General features: G+C 40.2%; 1 protein-coding gene and 1 long non-coding RNA gene across 2 annotated transcripts in view; one reads left to right on the top strand and one right to left on the bottom strand.

Annotated features, from left to right (window-relative positions):
* The window catches only part of LOC309694650, a 30,529-nt gene extending 27,117 nt beyond the window's left edge, over positions 1-3,412 (bottom strand). The window contains exons 1-3 of the long non-coding RNA XR_014272948.1: positions 3,342-3,412; positions 1,073-1,170; positions 878-967 (exon numbers count right to left, since the gene is read on the bottom strand). This is a non-coding gene — a long non-coding RNA (uncharacterized lncRNA). The remainder of the gene's footprint in view (positions 1-877; positions 968-1,072; positions 1,171-3,341) is intronic.
* The window catches only part of ak5 (adenylate kinase 5), a 111,296-nt gene that overhangs the window by 36,963 nt on the left and 49,322 nt on the right, over positions 1-25,011 (top strand). The window contains exons 7-8 of the mRNA XM_082514831.1: positions 13,871-13,961; positions 20,084-20,157. Coding sequence (XP_082370957.1) covers positions 13,871-13,961; positions 20,084-20,157 — 165 coding nt within the window. The remainder of the gene's footprint in view (positions 1-13,870; positions 13,962-20,083; positions 20,158-25,011) is intronic.

Raw genomic sequence — 25,011 nt, forward strand, 5'->3', positions numbered from 1 at the left:
TAACGGTGAAAACATCAGTGTCATTAAGGGGTTGGCTCCACACATATTCCCATTTAATTTGCTTGCTTTGTTCATTCATGTGTTATGTTTTTCCAGTTTCTTAGCATGCTATTTTTATGCTCTGCTTATTTTCTTTTTGTCTGGCCAGCTGTTCTGTCTCATCACACTTCTTGAATCTCATTTCTGATTCAGTGTTGCTTGTTCTCTCTTTTTCAATCGCCTCTACCTGCACTCAGCGAGCCTGTTTGTCAGAGAGATAACAGGCTTTTTGTTTGTTTGTTTCAAATCCAATAACCTGCATTTCTTTGGACTGTGTGGAGAGGGAAAGAAGAGCAGGTCTTAAAGTATTCATGACTTCTCAATTTTGCATCTTGTCGACCCCCTGTGTGCAGTGCGTTGTTGTGCTGCAGTCTCTTTGAAAAATGGTGGAAGACACATCACGTATAAGGTGTCATTAATACATCTGCAACGTGGATGAAATGGTATGGTTGCAAATCTGGCAAGTTTTTAATGCACTGTGCGCTGGCACCCATTCCAGTTCGCATCATTTTCACTACTGAACGTTCCCCATCAGAGGCCTAAGGACAGTACAGTGGGACTCCACATTTATAGTTTCATCAGGGGAGACAATTTCATGGTGCTCAGCCTTGTGACAGTAAAAAAAAAAAGATTGGCATGGTCCTGCTCCTGGTCAGCACCATGCATGTCACTGGGATTGAAAACTGTGGACTCATTTTGCTAAAAGATGCTGACAACTGCTTTTACTCTCTAGTGATGCTCTTGCTTCCAAGCAATAACTTGAAAAACTTTCCAGATGCTACTTAAGAAAAATAAATGTCAACCAGAAATATGCAAAAACATAACCTATCTCACTTACCTGTAATAAAAGCAAAATGGACAATTCCCCTGGCTTTGACAAGGGGAAACCAGAGCATAATGTAAAAGTGACTCCCCTCTTCCCCACTTCCTGTGAAAGACCAAAATAGTAAACACAACATTTTCAAAACCCTTAGTTTACCTGGATGCAAGCCCAGTAATCCAGGTAACGAAATCAAAGAAAATTAGAAGTTACCTCGTCACCTGGATGCAGCATTTTCAGTGAAACGAATGTTTCATCACTCATCCAACTGACGTCTTTGGTCTCTCATTATTGAGCATGCATCAAGACACCTAGTTTACCCACCACCAAAAGAAAACACAAGACCTTTTACACTTCTCCTTGACATAAACAGGAAGAAAATGTGTTAATAAGAAAGTTTTCCCAGACCAGAATAATAGGGTCTCAATTCAAAGTAGGTACCTAAGTTTTCAGCCAGACACAGAAGAGGGAGGAAAAGACACTATTCACACACCATCAGTTTAAAAAAAAGGTCATAACAGCTGCAGAAGATATCAATACACTTCATAATATTTTCCACTTAAATAACAAAACACCTCCCCCCCAAAAAACCCCAAAGATGAGAAAAAGGAGAGAAAGGTGTTAGAAAAAATAGCAACATGCAAAATAGTTATAAGGTGTTTTGTTTTCACTGCTACCAGCATTCATGTGTCACAGCTGCAGTTTTAATTTAAATGATTTATTCCTCTAGAATTAAAAAATAATAATGCAATGTGTTGATTTATTCTCAGTGGTGGCTCTGCTCCCTCAGCTTCATAGCTGCCTGCCTGTGTGGTCAAAAGACCATCAATACCTAATATAGATTTATGCCCCAACTACTTTAATCATCATCAAAGGCTGATATTGCCCAACTGCATTCTGTGGCCTACTTTTGTCCTAAAACACATTAAAAAAAAACTTTTCATTTTGAAGTTAAATCCTGAATCTGTTGAGTCACAATACACAAACAATCCTTGTGTCCTCATTTTTCATCAAAGTGCTGCAGACTGAGTACCTAAGAAAAGCTCTAGATAAAAAAAAGAATCTTTTTATATCAATGCAATGCTTTACAGAAAAAAAATGGTACATACAGTGGGGCAAAAAAGTATTTAGTCAGCCACCGATTGTGCAAGTTCCCCCACTTAAAATGATGACAGAGGTCAGTAATTTGCACCAGAGGTACACTTCAACTGTGAGAGATAGTTGGTATAAACTCAACTCGTCGTGTTTGGAGGAAGAAGAATACTGAGTTGCATCCCAAGAACACCATACCTACTGTGAAGCATGGGGGTGGAAACATCATGCTATGGGGCTGTTTTTCTGCCAAGGGGACAGGACGACTGATCCGTGTTAAGGACAGAATGAATGGGGCCATGTATCGTGAGATTTTGAGCCAAAACCTCCTTCCATCAGTGAGAACTTTAAAGATGAAACGAGGCTGGGTCTTCCAACATGACAATGATCCAAAACACACCGCCCGGGCAACAAAGGAGTGGCTCCGTAAGAAGCATTTGAAAGTCCTGGAGTGGCCTAGCCAGTCTCCAGACCTCAACCCCATAGAAAATCTGTGGCGGGAGTTGAAAGTCCGTGTTGCTCGGCGACAGCCCCAAAACATCACTGCTCTCGAGAAGATCTGCATGGAGGAATGGGCCAAAATACCAGCTACTGTGTGTGCAAACCTGGTAAAGACCTATAGTAAACGTTTGACCTCTGTTATTGCCAACAAAGGTTATGTTACAAAGTATTGAGTTGTATTTTTGTTATTGACCAAATACTTATTTTCCACCCTGATTTACGAATAAATTCTTTACAAATCCTACCATGTGAATTCATGGATTTTTTTTTCACATTCTGTCTCTCACAGTTGAAGTGTACCTCTGGTGCAAATTACTGACCTCTGTCATCATTTTAGGTGGGGGAACTTGCACAATCAGTGGCTGACTAAATACTTTTTTGCCCCACTGTACCAGCGTTAAAACTCTAAGAATGGGAAATAGCAAAGGAAAACTACAAAAAAAGGACAATAATAAATTGTCTTGGATAGAGTGCATTAAAAACTTGAACCCATAGTGTGGAAATGTAAGTATGTCTTAAATAGCAGTTGGCATTGAGACCGTTTGATGTCTCCAGTCATCTAGATATAACTAAATAACACCAGAAATAAAATGTTAAGAAAAATAATAAAGGTTTGTTTAATCTTGCGAAGTTTTTTTCTGGTTTGATCACAGAATAAAGAATTCAGACTTCACAATTCTGTGTAAGCACCATGAGTCCAGCAGGAAAAAAGAAAACGTGTAAACAATTAAGAAAGTTAAGCCCGAGCACGGCTCAAGACTTAGCATGCACATCCACATCTCATGTTATACTTTTCCCAAGTTTTAGATCTTGCAAAGAAATTCTTCTATTTTCTGCTATAGTTCCAAAGTGTGGTTATATTATACACTATATTTTACTAGGAACTGACCTCCCAGCCCATTGTTCCTTCAGTGGTCATTCTCAGGAGCTCAGTCATTTCCAGCGTGGTACCGTAATAGGATGCCACCTGTGCAACAAGGCCAGTTGTGAAATTTCCCCACTACTAAATATTCCACAGTGCACCGTTATGCCGGGCCAAGGCACATAGTACGCACTCCTAAATCTTGTGGAAAGCCTTCACTGAAGAGTTGAAGCTATGATAGCTAAAAAAGAGTGGGCCGGCATCATACTAAACCCTATGGACTAAGAATGGGATGGCGACGAGTGAATATTTTGAACAATATAGTCACTGAAACGAGTCAGCTCAGTTCTGGTAACTAAACAGGACGCTTCCTTTGGGAGGTTTTTGGGGCACACCCATTTTCTTGAGCGATCATATACGTAAGTGTGGCCGCAAAGCATATCAGTATGCTCTAGGACAACCTTGGAAATGTGACTGGGGAAAAGGACATCTGAAATACCATGCTTAACCTGCTGCCCCCGTTATCGGACTTCAGATAAGTGGCAGGAAATGGATGGAATTGTAACTCAGACTTTAGAAAAATGTTTAAGAAATGACCTCCAAATCATTTAGACTTGAATGAAATCCATAATTTCAGATATTAGGTTAAAAATATGCTTTGGATTGTTTTTCTATAAGTACATTTAGTTTAAACATCAGCATCTGTTCTTACGTTAAACTGGATGAATTTTCTGCTGCCTGCCACCTCTCAGTAAATCCTCTACATCTTCCCTGCATTCCCAGTGGAGTCGCTTTAATTAAGACACACTGAGCTCTGTGTCTTTTGAAGCAGCAATGTGATGTTTTCTCTCAAACTCGAGAGATGTTTTTTGAAGACAGTCTGAGCAGTAAGCTCTTTAGTTTCTCAAGAAAGTAGATTTTGTTTTAAGCTTCCTTTTTTTTTGCTAGCCAAAATAATATCCCATATAATACTATGAATTACAAGCTGGGGAACCACAATGAACCTCAGTGCAACTTAATGCTACTGTGTCAACCAAATATGCACCAAATATAGGCTCATTTAAAAACCAAAAATTAAATCAAAGGGCTACTGGGAAAATTGCAAACTCAGGGCATCAAGCAAGTTCACAAACCAGTGGGTGACAGCCAGAGATGGGCAGTAACGCGTTATTTGTAACGTTATTTGTAAGTAAGGGATTACTATTGCAAAAACGGTAATTAGATTACCTTTACTTTCCCGTAGGAACGCTGCGTTACTGCGTTACTAAAACCGTGAATCTTTTGCGAGAATGTCTCACGACAGTGACGTAAGCGAGTGCGCCGTTGGTGACAACAGCTGTGTGCAGATCAACAGTGGATCATATATCGAGTGCAGGAGAGAGTATGAGCGTGCAGCGTTTAAAGTGTGGAAGTACTGACCTTACTTTGAGTTTGATTCCATAAAAAGTGACAAAAACATTAGCGTCCGCTGTGCGTGGGAAGAAAACTTCTTTTTACAGCGAAAAAAACCCTAAACTTCCAAGGAAGCACCGAGTAGCTACGACGTAATGGGAAACTCACAGAGCTGCCATATCCTTCCACTGACCGCAGCACACCTGCACCAGGGTAAACCTCCGCCTACCCAACTCCTGCTTTACAGGTGAAAATAGAGCAACAGGACCGCTGAGTCTTTGACTTTATTTATTTTCTGCTGTGTTTTACTTGCATCTATTTGAAAGACTGAGTGTAAACACACAAAATATTTTATTTTATGTGGTGGAATGTGCAGAAAATAGGTTTAAATGTTAAACTAATTTCTTCCAGTCAGAGAATGTTGCATATAATTAAATTTTTGCTTGATGCATAAAGTTAAAAGATTAAAACTAATAAAACAAGTTAAAAAGAGACTTTTCCATTTGATTACATTTTGTATGATGGATTATGCAGAAAAAGTAGAATTGGGCTGAAAGATCTATCGCTTTATCACCTCTTCAGGTTGTAAATCGTGTTTTTAAAAAGTAACTAAGTAATTAATTACTTTTGAAAATAAGTAATCAGTAAAGTAACGGGATTACTTTTTGGGGGAGGTAATCAGTAATTAGTTACTGATTACTTTTTTCAAGTAACTTGACCAACACTGGTGACAGCTACATCTATCTTTTATATACAGTCTGTAAACCACCTAGAAAAGAAACATGAGGTCAGACTTGCTTACTGGAACACACTCCCTCTTCTAGCACCAGTTAAGTTTAGGACCAGTTGTGACAGAAGAAGGGAGAAAGTCCAGACTGAAGAAAGAAAAAGTCAGGTTCAGTGGATCGGTTCAGAAATACTACTTCCTTACCAAACCATGATTATTACTTTAATGATGAAAATGATGTTTATGTATATTTGGTGTTGTTCACTCCAGCGCTTATGTTTTCTTATGGCCAGGATAATAGCTGTAAATGGACCTCTCTGGGTGCACTGTCCTTATGTGGTGTGACAGTTTGTGTTTTGTAAAAGACTCCTTGGGAATTATCAGTTTCTTCTGTGAATAGAAGAAGTCTGCAGTCTCTACAAAAGTAGTTTGAAACTTTTTTTTTAGCTTATTGATAGTTTGTCCCTTCTCTGTCCCCACTTCCACTGTGATGCAGCAAGGTCAACAGGCTGTTACAGTGGGTCTCAGACAGACTGCACGTCACTCCACCTTTCCGTTAAGCACATCTTTAGATGATTTGTCAAACCATCTTTTCAATCGCACAAGCTTAAAGACTCAGACATCAAAGGCTGGCAGAGTTTGAAGTGCTTTTAAAAAGACATCATCCCTCCACAAAAAGTGTTGAGGAGTTCTGGTTGTTCAGAAGAAACACTGATGAAGAGCTCAAATAATAAATACAAGTTAATTCTATCTTCTCAGCTGGAGCAGATCTGTAGAGTGGGTTTGTCTGTTTTCCAGTGACATTTGTGAAGGATGAAAATGTATTTTTCTCTTTAAGCCTTGACCTTTTGTGCTCCACTGAACCAACATAATCTGAATATAAAGAGGCTAAATAGATTTTTTATTCCATTTATCTCAACAGCCCCTTGTATCACGCTTAAAAACTTACAGAGACAATAGAAAGCCTTCCAGTTAGCTGCCCATCATCAGCAGACTACAAAATCACAATATTTTTAGCCACATGAATTTTGCTTTCATTGATTTTTAAAATAATTTAATGCCAAAGTCTGATCAGTGTGCCGTGCTGGGGTTGCTTAAATTGGGATATATAAGATCTGGTGACTGCGGACAACATCTTAGTACAGAGAACTCATTGTCACTCATTACTGAAGAAACCAGTTTGAGATGATCTGAACTTTGAGACATGGCACACTACTGTTGTGGACGTTTTCCATTAAATAAAGCCTGCAGACGAGCGGTGAGCGGTAGCTAACATTCTTTAATCCAAACACACAAAGAACAGAAAACCAAGCTTGTGGAGAGCCTACATGACCGCGGGGCAGACGGTCAGCAGAGTCTCACCTGACCCTAGCATGGCTCTCAGTTAAATACCTTCTTCAGGAACAAAAGGCAGTACACAGCTGTTTCACACCTTAAGGTTCACACTCCCTTGCTACCTCCCAGAGTCCTCGAAGAGACAAAAGACTCTTCCTGTGGAGTGGTTTTCTTCCCACCACTTCCTTACTACTTACAGACATGTTAAAATCCAGTGGCACCAAGGCATCATACAATAAAATAATGTGAGTAATACATAAGTAAAAGAAATTGCTATACACTACCCTGCTGGAAGCAGCCATCAGAAGGCGTTAGCAATGATACTCAGGCTGTGGGGTTTAACCAATGCTTAGTTGGTACTGAGAAGCCTAAAATGAGCTTATTTTCATGTGATTGGCTGATTAGTTATTTCAGTTGGCAAGCCACTGAACACATGAACTTAATAAAGTTGTGGCGAGTGAGGACAGGGACCAGTTAAAAATGTTATTCAGTAAGTTTTAACATGCTGGATTATTGGGTACGAATCTCTCTTGAGATTCAAAATGTAAATTCTTCATCAATTTTTTGTCACTTTATGCTTGATATCTGATTTGTCCACCTAAACTGTAGCAAAAGTCAAGCATCGTTTTCAGGTTTGAACAACTCCACATACACCAGGAAGAAGGAATATACAACACTCATACAACACGTGTGAACACGAGGCAATAACAAGGCCAGGAAAAAGAACAAAGGAAGGAAAACTCCATAACTCACATTAAGAATTAAACTTCAAAATAAAGCAGGGTTAAAGTGAAAGAGGGACAATGAGTGGCTCTGGCAGACAAGGAGACATATGTATGCTAAGAAAAGGAAAGTATGCAGTAACACACCCACACACACCCTTATTTACACAGGGTCTCCACAGCAGTCAGCTCTGCATGTTTGATTTTGGGAGATTTTTTACACCAGATGCTCTTTCTAACGCCTCCCCAAAATTATTTGTGTTTCTTCCCAAGGATCTCTTGCTTGTTAGTCAAATGTGTAAACCACTACACTATGGAGCCACTACAGCAAGGCAAAAAGACAACAAAAACAAAGGATCAGGATACTTTTGAAGCTCATAACACATATGACAAAACATTCAAACATGACTGAGCATCAGTTTCCTGAAAGGCAGCAAATGGTTATGAGTTAGAAACACCTGATCGAGTTGCAGATGATGACTACCCAATCCAGATAGTTCTGCTTCAGGTTTCTTCCTGTTACCAGGGAGTTTTTCCTTCCTTTGGTCACCAACTGCTTGCTCACAGGGGGTTATCTGTAACAATAAATGAATTGGTTACCTTGGGAGAGTTTAAGTCTGTTTTAAAGGAACGAGAGAACAGCTCTTTTACTCAGTGTGATTGTTTTTAAATGTACTCTTAATTTGATCTGTTATTGTATATTTTACACATGTTTGTATGGGATATTGTATTTGTTTTAAATGTTATATACCTATGTTGCTATGATGCCAGGTCTCTCTTGGAAATGAGATTTTTAATCTCAATGAGATTTTTTACCTGGATAAATAAAGGATTAATAACATGAAGCGCCGTGTTGCGGGCACGTCGCAGACCGAAATGCAGAACTCGGGCCTTTATTGCTAGGTGTTCAAACAAGGTCAAAATAATGCACTCAACAAACACTATCTAGGGAAAATGCATGAGGGAGGATCCGATAATGAACAGATGGTGACACAGACAATGAATACAAGATAACAAGCAGAGGGGCAACAGGCGGGAACACAGGTGAGACTTACAGGGGAAAACGAGACAAGGGAAGCCCAGAGCAGAGGGAGACGCAGGACTAACAAAATTTTTAAAAAGTAGTAACTAAACATGGAATCACAGAGAGACAAAACTGTGAACACAGAGGAAGCATGATAACTAAAACCAGGGAGAGAATACAAACTCACTTAAACTGAGAACTGAACCCAGACAAGTAAAACTAAGACGATCTAAAACTAGAAACACTAAACAAAGAGAGGAAGCTAAGGATTCAAGAACAAAGGACTAAACACTGAGGAACTAGGAATGGACTATGGGACTGGACCAGACATGGGAACATAAGGCAGGTGAGGAAACAAAGGGACCTGGAATACAAAATAAACTGAAACCCAGAACATTTGTTCTCCTCTTCAATAATTATCCTATCCGATGGACTCCACACTTTCTTGACTGATGAATGTAATAACCTCTGAGGCTTAATTGCTTTTGCACAGCGAAGCCTTTTGCGTGAACGCAATCATTCCACTTTAAATGTCAGGTCCAATGTAAGAAGGAATAGCGTGACAAAAGAACAATCGCAGTGAGTCACTTCTCCACTTCGCTGAAAAATGACTGATTTGTCGATACAAACGCTTACGAGGACGTTAATTTCTCCATGTTTAACTGACTTAACTCCTAATTTTGTCGCCCTGCATTCTGGCACCTCTGACGTACACTTTTTACATGTGAGATGTCATTTTCCTGAATGCAGTGTTTGTGATTTTCATCTAAAACATGACATTTAGATGTTTGCGAATGAAAGTCGTTTTTATCCCCTAGCATGTCGGATGACTCAATTATCAGACATACACGCACACATACACACACAAACAACTCCACAAAAACGCCCATAATCGGAAATTGCTGCGAGGAGAGATAATTGTTTGTTGGGTCCTCGGCTGAAGCTGCCTTGTCATTCTAGGAAAACTGACCGATCTAATTACGTATTCCCTGACTGAACTCAGCTCCTGCTTCCTTCCCACATGCTGTTAGGTGCCATGCAGATATAAACAAACAAGACATCGAAATTCTCCTTCGTGAGTCTCTCTAAAGATGGGCAAAATATATTTGTTCATTTTTCTTGAAATAGAAGATTTGGAGACAAGATGGGATCACATGAAAATAGTCACACATCTATTTATAGATCCTTTCATGTCTATTTATATCAAAGCTGTCATCCAGTGATGACACTGAACTTTACATAACTTCCGAAAAGACTGTTGTGAAGTACAGGGAGAGTCTTTTGAGCTCTCGAAGAGCTTCGTGTGAATTTGTTTAAACAGATTTTGCCAAATGCACAAAAGAGCTGCAGAGAGTAGATGATGCATCTGCTTTAAGATGTCTCAGAGCTTTGGCGGACTCTGATTCATCTGTTTCCTTTAATCCACCTTCTCCGAGAGAATAGATCAAGGCTGTTACTTCACCTCATATCTATAAAAGGTGCAGCTCTTTGCTTTAGTACATGAAGCTAAAACATGTTCTTACAGACATTTTTGACAACAGCTGAAGACATGATCGATAACATGATGGATGGCGAATAAAATCACTTTAAAATCAAGCGTTTTCTAAACAACCTTGGGGGTGGATCCATTTAAAAATGCTGGATTTCCAGTTTATTGCACACCATGGAAGCTGAGATTTGGAAAATTATCCTTGAACCCTGCTTAGATGTACTTGAAGAGATGTTTCTGTTCTGGCTCTCTCTTTGATACTGTCTTGGAGCAACTGGGAAAACATCATTTCCTCTGGGGTTAATAAAGTATTCTGATTCTGATCAGCAATTAAATTTATGAAAAAATATGCACATGCAGGTAGAATTTCAGCCCCCTTCAGAGCATATATACACAAGGACTATCTTGAGTACCTTTTTTGCATTTCTTGTATATAGACGCTTTGGAGCTTCTATAGTAATAAGCGAAAAATGCTAAAGCCTCGCGATGCAGGCAGGTGGATGGGGAAGGAGTGTTACATGAAAACAAAGGCTCAAATATATCAAATAGCTGATGACTGAAGTGGAAGGAGGCGAAGGATGATGGTAGGCTTACCAAGAATCTGGCTTTGACCGTGGTCCAGATGAAGAGCTGGCTTCAGAGCTGCAGTGAGCTGTTGTCACTGCTTTTTTTGTTAGATGAAAATTAAAACGCTGTCTCACAGATAACTGCAACTTTAAGAGAAAGTTGTCAGCAGTTATTGCAAAAACGTTCTTTTAAGACATTTTTGGCTTTTTGTCGAGCTTGTAAATTAAAGAGAACGAGAACCTCGAGGTAATTTTGGATGATTATTTGGCACTCAGCTTATCTCGTTGATCTGCTGATTGATCAGGTTTGACTGACGGTGGCTGTGATTATCTGCATAAAAGAATTTAATTGGAGCAGTCTCACATGCACAAAAGTGATGAATATGCCCTGGGTTGTCTTCCTCATCAGCTATCTGTTCTTGTCCAGCACCATAACTCTTTATTGTCTCATTTCTAATTGTTTAAGAGCATGTTTTTTTGTTTTTGTTTGGGGTTTTTTAACAGAGAGGACTAGATCAGTTTCAAAGCTGGCAGCTTTAAAAAGAAAGCATCCTTTATTCCTTACATCTGAATAGTTGGCATCAGAGAAAGCATGTAAGCAAAGGTAGCCAGAAACATGAAAAGAGCTGGTATCCAGTTGCTTTTGTCTCATTATTTAAAATCAGTATGACTGATCACTTTTTGCTGTTTAAGTTTAAAAAAAAAAACATTCGAACGGGCTCCATGTAATTGTAGCCCTTTGCCTGCTAGCACACTAAACTATGCTGTTTTCAAGTTTGAAGTCAAATGTCTTAAATCCCATTTTTATGTGACAAATGAGTGAGCAGCCAACACGTAGCAAAGCTGATAGCATTATGTTGTGTTTAGGTTTGTTTTGTTGTCTGCGGACAAAAGGAAAAAGTGATTTACTGCCTGACATTCCAGTGTGGATACAGCTGTTTGGGATTTAGCAGCATTGCTGCAGTTTTGATTATTAATGGGGAGAGGTGCACACTTCATTCTCATTAATCATTTTTAGCAGTTTCAGAATAAAAAAAACCAGGAAGTCTAAGAAGAGTCATGTCCTCTGCTTGATGAAGAGACACTGGGATAAAGAAGATATTTACTAGCTTTAATGGGTTTAATTCAAACATTATCTGCACCCTAGTAATTTTATTTTCAATTTCCACTTTATCAGGTGCATCTATTCAGCTGTTTGTTTACGTAAATATCTAATCAGCCAATCACATGGCAGCAACTCTATGATCAAGGACTGCTGAAGTTCAAACTGAGCATCAGAATATGGATGCAAAGCCATTTAGATGACTTTGACTGCAGCATGTTTATAGGTTCCAGACACGATGGTATTTTAGAAACTGCTGATGTTCTGGGATTTTCCCACATAACCATCTTTAGGGTTTACAGAAAAGGAGAAAATATCCAATGAGCAGGTGAAAAGGCATTGTTGGTGCCAGAGGTCAACAGGTGAATGACCAGACTGCTTAAAGCAATGGGAAAGCAACATTAACTCAGATAACCAGTCATTAAAACCAAATTATTCAGGGGGCCACCTCTGAACACACAGCATGTGTTTGCATAGGTTCATCAAAACTGGACAAGAGAAGACTGGAAAAACATTTCCTGGTCTGATGAGTCTCACTTTCTGCTACAGCATTCAGATGGTAAGATCAGACTTCGGAGTAAACACCATGAAGGCATGGATACATGGATACACCGCTGCCAGCAAAAACATTTGCTGGCAGCGGTGGTATAATCTGTGGGGGACATTATCTTGGTGCACTTTGGTACCAACTGCACATCATTTAAACACCACAGCCTACCTGAGTATGGTTGCTGATAGTGTCCATCCCTTTATGACCAAAGTGAACCCATCTTCTTATGGACGCTTCCAGCAGGACAACACACCATGTCAAATCAGCTCAAAGCTCGAACTGAGCTCTTAAACATGATGATCAGTTTACTGTACTCAAGTGACATTCACAGTCACCAGATCTTAATCCAGTCTTTGGGATTGGGCTGAGCAGGAGATTTGAATCATAGATGTGCGGTTAACAAATTTGCAGCAACTGGAAGAGTTTTAATGAAGTATCCTTGGGGTTAGTCAGTAAGGGTGCTTATGAAACAGAAGTTTTGGGAAGTAGATAGCTGGATGAACCATGTTTGCCTGCCAGTCTGTTATTCTGTCTAATGTAAGTGTGCTGAACTGGCTCCTCCTGACTGTCAAGATAACAACAGTCACATAATTAGTCAAAAGACCCCCAAAAAGTCAAAGTCTCTAATCTGTCCTTGATAAATAACAGTCTCTCTGAAGAGTCCCAGGGAGCTCCTTGTAAGTATAAATGGATTATACGGCGCGTCTGTGTTGGTGTCAGAACAAATGCTGGTTTTAAAGACACTGCAGTGTAACGGCAGCCACTTTTCTGATGTGATTCATGACATGGAGATTTCTGAGAAGGCTTTTGAATGCCACGCTCTCTGAGGAATCTTCAATCTGATCCTCTCTGCACCTCTTCTGCAGGTGGACTCGCAGGGCCGGCGGGGACTCGGGGGACTCTCCCACGCAGCAGACAACAGGCACAGGCCTCTTTTTTTAGGCTGTTACCATGGTAACCACAGCAGGAAGCTAGTTGTTGGTTGTGCAGCATCCCTATCTTACATCTTGTCGTTCCACTACTTCCGCCGCTGACAGTCGTTAATGTCTTCATTGAGTTCTGAGTAACTCTGCAGAGTCAAAGACCTGAAGGCGTCGCATCACAAAACTGAGAGCAGTCATGTCTTGCGTGTTTATATTTATCTGCTTTCGCTTGCACAAAGTGGCCTTTTGCCTTTCAGCTGGTTGTCATCGGCACTGATGAGAGCAGAAGGACAGCCGAGGAGCAGATTAATGGATCGGAGGAAAAGTCTGCATCAGTCAGCTTCCAGTTCACTCACAAACCAAATTCTTCATGGTCAATTTGCAAGTACTGTATGTGCAAAGAAAGTCAGACAGCCTCTGAATAATCTGAAAGAGGCCAGCTGACACAGAAGGAAAGTTAATTAATCGAGTGCTATTAAAGCTTCCGGTGTACGCTGAATACCAAATGACCCAAGAGTGTAGCTCTGAGCATCAGAGCTGGTTTCTAATGTTTGATCTTATAATGAGGCTCGTTCTTGATGTCACAGTGGATTAACAGACGGAGTATGGCTAGAGCGTTTCAGGTTCAGGTCATAACTTGTGTGAAGCCCTACCTCAAACTTTGTGAAGAAATAAAAGAGGTTTTAGGTCATCTTCAAAGAAAGCTCAAACTTTTTTCTCTTTCAGTTGGACGCTGACCGAGACGAGGAGGAGGTCTTCTGTGACATCGGCATGACTTTGGACAATAAGCTGTTTCCCTCCAAAGAGCCTGCAGCTGGTAAGAAGAAAATTTGTTTTTGTAAAGCACTGAGACACCTCAAGGCATTTTATGGTCACACATAAAACTAGTATTATCCCTAATAAGCCTTTAAAGAAGGTAAACAGCACCAATTAATATAAATGTAACTGCTCCTGTCTTGTCTAAATCACAAATACGTCTCTTCGGGACAGATTTCTGTCTTTATCATGATTTGTTCCTACAATCTGACACCTCAAATGAGAACAGGATTGAAAACAACCAACCTCATGAACATATCAAACTGCCAATGAGACAACTAGGATGAGCTGTGTTAGCGATCATGTAGTTTTGGCAAATAAAACATTTATAATTAATTAAAACATGTTTATGTGTTGCAAAAAAGATGAATGCAAGAGCTAAATGCAGAATAAATCATATGTATAAAATATCCAGCTTATATAAAAACTCATGTTCTGTTCTCGTTCATGCTCCCTGGAAGAAAACGTTGCAAAAGGAAAATCCAAATCGTCATTTTCCTGAGATCATCACCCCGATCTTTGCTTGGTTTTGATTGATCTACTCGTGAAACAGCGTTTGCTAACTTTAATTTAAGGCTATAAAGTAATTCACAGTATAAACACGCTTAGCAGAACAACTGGTTTTAAATTACTGTTTATGTACAGTTATGGATTATAGAAAGCTAAAAGTTGACTAACAGACCAACCCTCCTCTGAATTAGTTAACGTGATTACAAAAATGCAAGCATAGGTATATTCAACTAAATATATATATGACTATATCAAAAGGGAAACTTTTTATGAATGAAGTGAATTAGCCCTGTGATGTCCAGGGTCACACTGCCTCTGGCTTTAGGACTGCTGGGATAGATATTCCAGTCTTAATAATAAACACATGCACTCACCAAATCCTCATTATGCGTCTTCTGTTAACAAGCTTGCCCGAAGACTAAAGCTAGAGATATTTCCTGTGTATTTTTATTCTATTTCATTTTGTTAAAGTATAAATTATAAAAGAAAATCTAATACATGGTTCACTCCATTTTTATCAACGCAGTTTCTCAGGAACGCCTTGAGGGAATCTTTTCATATTCGGCACAAATGTTTGACCAACAATTTCTCATCAGCTCATCTTTGAATCCAATTTCAAGAGGTCAAGAATTACCGTTCAGTGTTTTATATTGCTCAGGAACAGTGGGAGGGATTGTGACCGTGCTTTATATTTGGTCTGATAATGAATGGGTGAAACCTTGGATGGCCACCTTGATGGCCATCTGTGGAGTCCACATTTTGGATTTTACAATTACTTTGCAGCAACTCTGAACACTTAAGACAGTGTCGGTGCCTGCAACTCTGTCAATCAACTTTAACTACTCATGTGAACAAAAACTAGTAACTGTGTGTGGCAGAGAGACAAATGTGAGGCTGTATAATGAAGAGGAAGGCGATGTTTACAGTAATAGATTTTTAATGATGATGAAAAGGCTGCAGTTGACTCAAACCCCATCATACCTACAGTCCCTCTAAAAAATATCCTCAGGCCAAACGTACATGTGCACAGTGCACAAATGCTTCTCCAAAATAGTCCACATTCATAAGAAGGAAAAAAAGTGAAAACCAGAAACATCACCCACCAGCTGCCTGCTTACCACACAGGTCGGCATAGCAACCAGTGAAGCAGGGTTATCCGTGCTTTGTGAGAAACACAGAATCAACAAGGTTAGACTCAGCCTGAGCACTCAGACAGTTACAGGTTATATATTATGTAAAACCTGACGATGTACTGTCGGAGACGCTTTCCCGTCGGGACACACGTCATGTTTGAGTGAAAGGTACAGTGTGATCAGTCAGTGCCCTGCAGGTGTTTCTCCACCGATTTCATAAGTGATAAACAACAAGTTTTGGTTAAAATAAAAATATTACCATTGGCACAGGACTGATCTGGCAAAAAGTATCTGGTTTTGTTTGCAGAGCTCTTATCAAATTTACACCTACGCTTTATTAACATAAAATGTGCCCACACAACACATTGGTTTTTTGTAGAGCAAAGTTTGCATAAATCTACTGAATCATGTTTTGGTAAACTGGTTGGTAAATGTGTTAATAGTGGTTCCGTTACTTTTTGTATGTCGCAACAAGACTGAAAATGTTTACTGAAGCTAAAAGCTGATGACTCCTGGATACAGAAATATAAATAGATCCATATTAGTTTGTGACATCTTCTTGAGAATATCAAGAAAAAAGCAAAATAGTTGAAAGCATCCGATAAATAAAGCACTGGAAATACTGGAGTGGAAGTGTGTGATGGGAGACTCTGGGTCGTAGAGAGGGTTGTATGCTACAGGGATTACAAAGCCTTCTGAGAACATCTTGTGTCCGTGGGACTTTATAAATATAACTGACTAGGAAATCTGCTAGCTTAACGCCTGTGATTCATCATATCATGTTACATAGCTCAGACACAGCTGTGCCACAGCAGGAAGCAGAGTAGGGATTCAAGGGACAGATTATAAGCACTGGCTATTTGACAACCAATCAAACTGCCCGTTTTCCTGGATATTTGCCTGCAGTGAGGAATTGAAGTCTAATTGACCCTCAGACCACCCATATGCCCGCTTTCCATCACAATCTGTACATTGAGTGATAAAGGCCAATCAGTTAATATGACTGAGGAAGGCCAACATTCCCACAATCCTTCACATCAAAATTGCCTCTTGCAACTTGACAGCTGCCTGACACACTTCTGCTGATCCTCACAGCACACTTGAGAGCAGTCTGCTTCACAGCACAACTTAAAAATAACAGAAATAGGAGGGAAACTGTACCTCACACTACTTGAGCGATGCAGAATCTTCAAAAATGGTTGCTCCAAATGATCTTTGCAGGAATCGGATCTTTATTAAGTAAAAATATTATACTACCAGTAGACTCTCACAAAGATTGCATATGTACGATAATTAATGTGCCCTTTCAGATGCATTTATATGTGTGTACATGACAGAGACTCCCAGTAGGTGTTAACCCAGGAATCAAAAGAAAAAGCAAGAGGAGTGCATGCAGTGAAAGATTTATTTTTGTAACACGCTTAAGAAGAAAAAAGAGATCTCCGGGTCACGTGGGTGTGCATTTTCGCTTCAACTTTACTGTTTCGTGGATCAGCGGATGCCTTTAATCTGCACCAATCTGCTGATGTAGAAGAAGATGCGGGAGACAAAACGATCAAGTGAAAGCTAAAAATAAATAGGCTGAAGTTAAGGTCACATCTAAAGATTGCTGCTCAGTCCATCTGCTGCTCCTAGTACCAGAGGAGGAGAGGGGAGGCCGCTGCTGTCCCGCAGCCTCACCTCCTACGTGATTATTACGGAAGAAAAATGTCCTCTCCAGTGGATATTAAGCATACTCTCTATTCTACTGCAGATGTATGCATGCCAGACTCAAGTGCTGCTGACAAGTGTGGCCTCTACCTCCTGCACGTCACTGGTTCCATCACAGCAAAACAAAACCCTCCACACAGTCATACCTCAGCCGCTCCCTTTGCAGGGGCAAAATGCACTCTGACATGTTGCCGGCTCTTAGATTGTGAACTGTTTATCATAATGCATCTAAGAAATTCTCGTCTCCCTCAAATCCACTTGACGGTCTGAAGCTGTATCATCACACAATCTAACTCTGTTCTCTAATCAGCAGGCACTGAAAAAAAAAACCTGTTGAGGGGAAGTGTTGTTCACAGCCCATTTCCACTGTGGAAGGGGATGACGTTGCCATGTGTTTGAATTTATCACTGCATCTTCTCCTGTCTGCTTTCTGACAGCAGGAACTTCAGGCTCTGTTCAGGTTTAGGTGTTTATGATAGCAAAATTAACTTAGATGTAATGCTGTTATGTTACATGCAAAATGCAGACGTGCACATGTCCTCTGCAAAATGAAAGTGGCTTGTGATTGTGCAATCTGTGTGTAATATATGTAAAATCTACACATGTCAAACAAAAGAGGAAAGTTTGTACTTTTCTGTGTTTGCAGTACTGGAAGTATTGAGACATTTTACGTAGTGTCTGTTATGTTTGTGGACCTTATATTGTGAGTTACTATTGCTGTTGGACCTATAAATGACCAAATCTGAAAAAGAGTTGGTAAAGAGGATGTAATCAGCCAATACTCACAAGCTTGGTTAGCAAGCAGCATCTAAAAACTGTACAAGGACAATGCACTGATACAGACATCTGCTAATCATGCTAAATACCATACAAATAAACAGAAACACAGCCTTCTTTGAACTTGTTACGTTCCCCTGAGGGGTCTAGGCGGGGAGGGGGAAGTAACAAAAGTGACCGGGTCAGAAAAAGGAGTCAGGGAGGCAAAACAGTTAAATAAAACAGTTTTATTGAAGTAATTCAACTAAAAGAGACGGACAAGCCGTTATCACCATAAAAGAAACAAACAAAACTCAGGCGTCGGTCAGTAAGGCAAAAAGTCAAAAGGAAAGCGCAGCTCACTAGCTGGAAACACCACAAGACACTCAGCTCACTAGCTGGAAACACCACAAGACACTCAGCTCACTAGCTGGACCCACACAAAATGGCACTCTGGCCCAGAGCTCACCCTGCTCTGGGCTTAAATACCCTTAATTGCTGATGGGAGTCAGCTGTACAGGAGGGAAAGGTGGCATCTCAGGCAGGGGAGGTAGTGGGACACGCCCACACAGGCACCCTCAGGAGAGAGAGAGAGGCTAGGGCCGTAACACCCCCTCCCATAAATGCAAACCCATGGTTTGTCAAATCACAATAACCAAAAGTGAGTCCATAGCCGTGTCAGGACGAAATGCAGGCTTTCCACCTACCAAACCGCGTAGCAACGGTTAGGCGTTGCCCGCGGAAGCTGCCAACCCCATCTCAATGGGTTCAAAATACTTCCTGAGGGTGGCCGCAGACCCTCAAAACAATGTCTCATGTGATAGCCAGGGCTTTTTTGAGCCATCACATGTGGAGAACACAGCAGGCAGTCAGAAGACCTTACTGCAACAGTTTTCAGACGATTGCTCAGGTCACGGGTACAGGCATGTTTGTTAGTCAGGGGTGCAGGTCTGAGTGGTGGTGTTATACATGATCTGTCCACCTGCAGGTCATTTTGAGGAACTGGGACATTGTCAACCAGCAGCAGCTCAGGGTTAGGTGACCTCTCACACTGACTACATGACACGATTGAGCAATTATGCTCCAAGTGTAGCCTTTTACTAGGCCTGGCAACCTTGTCGGTTTGAGAACCACGACTAACTTTTCTCAAAGCAGGCCCTTTATATTATTTAAGTCACTGAATCAATTTACAGAGGTGAGGCTAAGCAGACACCTTCCTCTGTGTGCAAATGCGTCAAACCTGGCATGACCCTAAATCTCAGCCTTAACAAAATCCAAACGCATGGAAGCATTTATTGATAAAGTTTTGCATTTTAATGTGCGAGTATATAGGAACTGATTCACTTTTGAAGACAGGCCTGAATCATAATTCGAGGATCTTCCGTTTCTGGCACTTTTCCATTGGTTTTACTTTTCAGCTTTTGATGTCAGCTCTTGTGTGCACACCAGTATTGGATGTGGGTTGTACAGTGAAGCTTCTGTAGATCTGGCTTGTTCCTGCACATAGGATGCTTTTATAGGAAAAACTTCTAGGAAGTTTGAAATTGCATGAATGCCCATCTTAGGGAAGATGCTGGTGTTACGTGGCGCTTCCTCTGATGGTGGGGGTTTTTTTCCTGTTGAAAACTTAAAATTGCACAGAAATAGCAGTGAAAGGTAGTAGATAGAGCAAAAATGATGATGCAAATTAGACCTCGTTTATACAAAGATTAATATTTAATTTCTTTTTTTTTTTGCCAGGTTTATGATATTTAAGGTTTCCCAGTAAAATCTTGCTGAGCATCAAGACTCTGATTAATAATTTTAAACCTAAAAGTAATGAAAATAATATAAAATAAAAAATACATTTTACATGGAGATATGTTAATCACTGTTTGGCTCAGCCTCAAAATCTAATGCACAGTGACATAAATAACAAGAAACCTAATAAGAGCTTTACCTCAAACAACAGACGACTAATTCAAAACTAGCCAAATGACGTTTTTAAGATTGTTGTGGATTTTTCTGTCTGCAGGTCCCAGTGAGCTGGATCTCAGTCTTCTTGGTGAAACAAGCAGTCTGGCAGATGTTGCCTGTAAGGATGATGAGGTAAGATCGCAACAATGAAAACTATCTGTTTGACTTTTTTTCTGGTGGGATTTAAAAGCTTCAACAATAACTACGTTTTCTGCTCCACTGGGTTTTGCAGAAGTTTAAAAAAAAACAACTTTTCACATGAATAATATAAAATATGTAAAATACTAAATTACAGAATCAAATTACATTTTCAGAAATGGCAAACAGTAAACCCATCATCTGAAACGCTGAATGACTGAGCGCTGAAAAAGCCTCAAGATGGTGAATATTGTTGTGTAATGCTTGGCTGCCATTCAGACAAGCTTCATTCCTCCACACTCTCCTGCAGTCAGTAAAGTGTAACCCTGACCTCCATCTCATTTCCCGCCTCCAAATGTCTGGAAACAAATTGCCTGTCTCTCTCGGTCGGTTCGCCTTTCTTTGACTTCATTCTTCCAACTTTTTTTTCCCTTTGAAGTGTTTATGGAGGTTGTTTATTGTTGTGTAAGTTTTCCAACCAGGCAGAGTTTTCTGGGTATAGACACTCTCTCAGCAGCACACCTCTTCACGTTTATTCAGTCCATTGAATTCACACTTGGGAGCTGCTCCTGACTGACTCCATTTCTTGTTGGCTGCTCAGCTGTGTTGGATTTGGGAGTATTTTTCTCAGCAGTAATTCACTCATAGTGGGATGAAAGGCTTTTTCAGTCTCCCCCCTCCCTCTCTTCTTCTCCTGTTTAATAAGATACACCTTTACGTTTTAAAGTCTGTTTTTATTCACGCCTTTTGTATTTTTCTTCAGGAGCATCAGTAAAGTTGGTGTAAAGATTCATCAGCAGGGGGATTTAAATCCTGGGGTTGCTTGAACAGGAACAAAGTATTTTTAAATGGAAAGCACCACCTACAGCTTTTACTTTTGTTACTTGTTACTATTGGCTACACCACCTTTCAGTTTCACCTAACGAGAACAGTAACTTTTTGACCACATTTGTGTTACATATTTGCCTCCTGCTCTATTGACTTTACTTCATTTCATGTTGATAGCTCTTTAATTTCCCTCAGAGTGAAAGCTGAAGCCAAAATAAAATTGAGTTGTTGCTGTTTTTTTCGGTTTGTCACACTGTCATCATTCTCTTTTGTAATGTGCTGCTACTTTTCTCAAGTTCTACATCTCTTATTGGTACTTCTGCTCTACACATCTAGCAATCACCCAAATACAAATGTGCACTCCACCGATGTTGTTCATTCGACTGGATACCCAAACAACATCGCTGTAATCTAACAAAGCTTGACAGGATCTTTCAGGATGAATGGGGCAAAGTGCCTGAATCCAGACAGGCTTGTGGAGATTTCACCTAGCCCACAGTCCTGATGGATCAGCTGATACAGCTGATAATCTCAGTGCTGGCCCAAATCGCTTGATGGCCCAGTTTATACCCTTCTAAACATCCAATTGCGAAATATATTGAGTGCAATATTTAAGTCACTTTAGCTGTTTAAGTTGCTCCTGTTCCTACTATCAGCTTTGCATAGAAGCAACTCAGCTCAACTCAACTATCTGCTTTAAGCTGATAGGAATGCAATAGTAACTCAAATAATCAGCTATTACAACCATATGCAGAAGAGCATCGTTGACGCAGATAGGCTACAAGAGCAGAAGACCACACTGGTCTCATGAGTCTCGATTTCTACTCTGACATTTAGAAGGTAAGATCAGAATATGGTACAAACATCCATCTAAGTTGGTGGCAGTGGTGTAAGCGTGTCAGGGATAATTTTTTTGGCACACCTTGGATCCCTTAGTATCAGCTGACCATTGTTTAAATGCCAAAGCCTACCTGAGTATTGTTTTTGATTGGTGAGTGTTTATGATGGGAGAACACTTTATGTCAACTATAATGGTCTTGGCTGAACTGAAAGAAACAACAAATTGTAAGGGGGTACAAGGGATGAAACACTCAAAGCCAAGAATAAGCAAAGAAAATGGTGCATCCCTAAGAAACATCAAACACTGGAGCTACAAAAAGGGCTGGTGTCTAAGAGACATCCATTTATCAGCTTTCTGAGATGGACCTAGTACATTGTCCTAAAGTTCTTCTCAGCCAGACACACAGTGTCTATACAGTTAAAATTATTGATATCCTTATTATCAGCCTCATAAACAGAATTACTCTCACAGCTGGTTCTCTGAGACCTGAAAGCCAGAATACTGCTGAGTGTCTCCAGAGCTTCATGGCCAGCTGCGATTTCCTAATAAAACAATCTTTGTCGTGACGGACAAAAGCGAACTTCATGTGAGGATGGTCGATAATTATTGACTGATGTCACGTAGTCGCTTCGAGACCAATGATGAAGTCCGCTCAGTGAGGGAACCGTAAAACGGACATTGCTGCCGGCTCACTGAAGTCAGTGATTCTCCCATTTAACCCTTCCTGTGTGGAGCGGTGACACAGTTCTGCCTCTGCAGTCGAAAGGCACCGTGCCACCTTGTCAACCCATATTTGTGCCCCCAAATATGAAAAGGAGAAAGACTTTGTTAGAGTGTGGACGAAGGAAGGTTGCAGACGAGGGAGACATCGAGACAGAGTGGCTATTTTTGGTCTCTGGTGTCAAATGTCTTGGACGCTTCCTCCAATTATTTCTGACTATCTCTAATTTATTCATGATGGAGGGACACCTACTGTACAGGTATATTTTCTAAGGTACTAATTTTTGGTTTGAGGTTCTTAATCCCTCTTGGTTACTGGCACATCTAAATAATCTAAATATTATTTCTATCATTTTTAGGAGAAATAACAACAGAAAAACAAAAAGCAAACAGCAAAATGAGAAGGGAAGAAGGGGTTATAGTGGGACATCTTTGTGCTTCATCACAGTAACCTTTGTATTAGATGTGTCTCTGTAGACTACTAGCCATGGTTGTGCTTTGAGTGATATGGATTAGTAGTTACCCTGGTAAACAGTAATAAGTAATGCTATACTTTTAATTACATCGTAATTAAAAGTACGTAATGCAACTTATTAAATGTGATTACTTTTATATCAAACTATTTAAACTGGTGAAAAATGCAGAGAAATCCTCTAACTGCTGTGAATGTTTCCTTTTGTCATATTCTGCTGTGTGAATGGTCGATTAATTTGACCAGATACAAAGGCAGGATGCACAAGACAGGCATGAAACTCAAAGCAAGCCTTTAATCCTGTTAATCCAGAAAATAAACAAAAATGCATCTGCTCACATGAATCGGAGGAGAATGCAAGTATTTCAGAAAAGAATTTCCTTTCAGGGGATTTTTAGAAATGTAGTCAGTGACATTAAATGGGTACTGTCCAGAAAAAGAACATTTTTTGATCGTAACATGTTGGAAAATCTGCTTTGAAAAGTTTGAAGCTTACAGCCGACGTAGTCAGCTTGGAGGAAACAGTTACAGTTTCAAGAGCCAAAAAATGAAAACACAAAACATTTCAACTTACTCAGCAGCCTTAACCACAAAGTCTCCACTGTTCATCTGCATATTTGCTATGTTGCAAACACAGCTATCTCCAGGTTAGAGATGTCTTGACAGACTTTCATATTTAGCAATGTATTGATTTTTTTCCTATCTTTTATAGTTTTAGCTGATAAAGGCCAAAAACATTTAAAAGAATAGACTTGACATGCACAAATATGGAATATCGTGTACTGAAGCAACATGGTTCATTATACAGTAGGACCCGCTTTTTAAATTGGTAACCTCTTGCAGACGTGTGCATCGTTACAACGATCAAAACTTTTCAGCTTGTTGCAAATGAGAAAAGTTTGACAAGAGCACTACTAATTTAAAAAGAGCATTGGATGTTTTTTTCACCTCAGTTGTTAATTACACAACAAAAGTAACAAGAACACTTCTAACATGATCTAACGGAGCTCGATCCCTGCAGGGAACTAGAGGAGATTACTGCGGTGACTGTTGGTTTCTTTAAAGGTGAAATGTGTGTAATGGCGTCTTTTGCTTTCATCATTATTATGCGCAGGACAATCATTCCTCAGTCGATGTGATCGTATCTGTTAATCAACATGACAGTTCAGTATTGTGGTCCTGTGGTTTGAAAAGCTGAGATGACAGCCACAGTTTAATTAGATTATACAGATGACTCATGAAGAGAGTCTCATGTGAGGGAATTGGTTTTAGAAATGAAGATGGATGGAGAGGCATCCTCCACTGCTGCTAACAAAGTCATCATCCTGTTTCGTCTGAGGGATTTTGAGCCCCACTGGTGGGGTCGCATCTAGACGTGATGATGTCAGCCCGGATGCCACTTTGGAAGCGGCAGAGCAGGCTGTACTGGGTCAATAAACATCGGCGGTAAACTCCAGCTTCCAGTCAGGAGTTTCCAGTGTTCTCCTCAACACAGCGGTTTGCTGCGGAGGCAACATTAAGAATGGGGATGGTATGTGAATAGATAGGCCGTTAAGAGAGCAGGCACCATGGTGGGCATGGAATTTGCACAAATTTGCAATAAACCGTTGTCCATCACAGGCAACAACCAGCATCCCCAGCACGGTGTATCATTAACAGACTGCAGCTGCTGTCCTGCACCACTGAGATACTGAGGAGATCTTTTGTCCTCTGGACCACATAGCCCACATCACAGAAGGGGAAAGGAGACAGAGACAATGACTTGTTGCCATGACTCTCTACAAACCAGCACCAAGTCTCTTGATGCTGGTTGCAGTAGCAATTTTTTCTTAATCTGGTTTTGTGTAAAATCTTATGACAGTTTCTATATAGATATTGCTCCATAGAGGAACATTTCTCTATCTGTATGATCTATATCTATCCAGATGATGATCTATATGATTGCTTCTTGTATTATTTGTCTGTATGGTAGCAACCCTTCAGACTA

This window comes from Aulonocara stuartgranti (genome assembly GCF_965226115.1).
Source record: "Aulonocara stuartgranti genome assembly, chromosome: 18".
NCBI lineage: Eukaryota > Metazoa > Chordata > Actinopteri > Cichliformes > Cichlidae > Aulonocara > Aulonocara stuartgranti.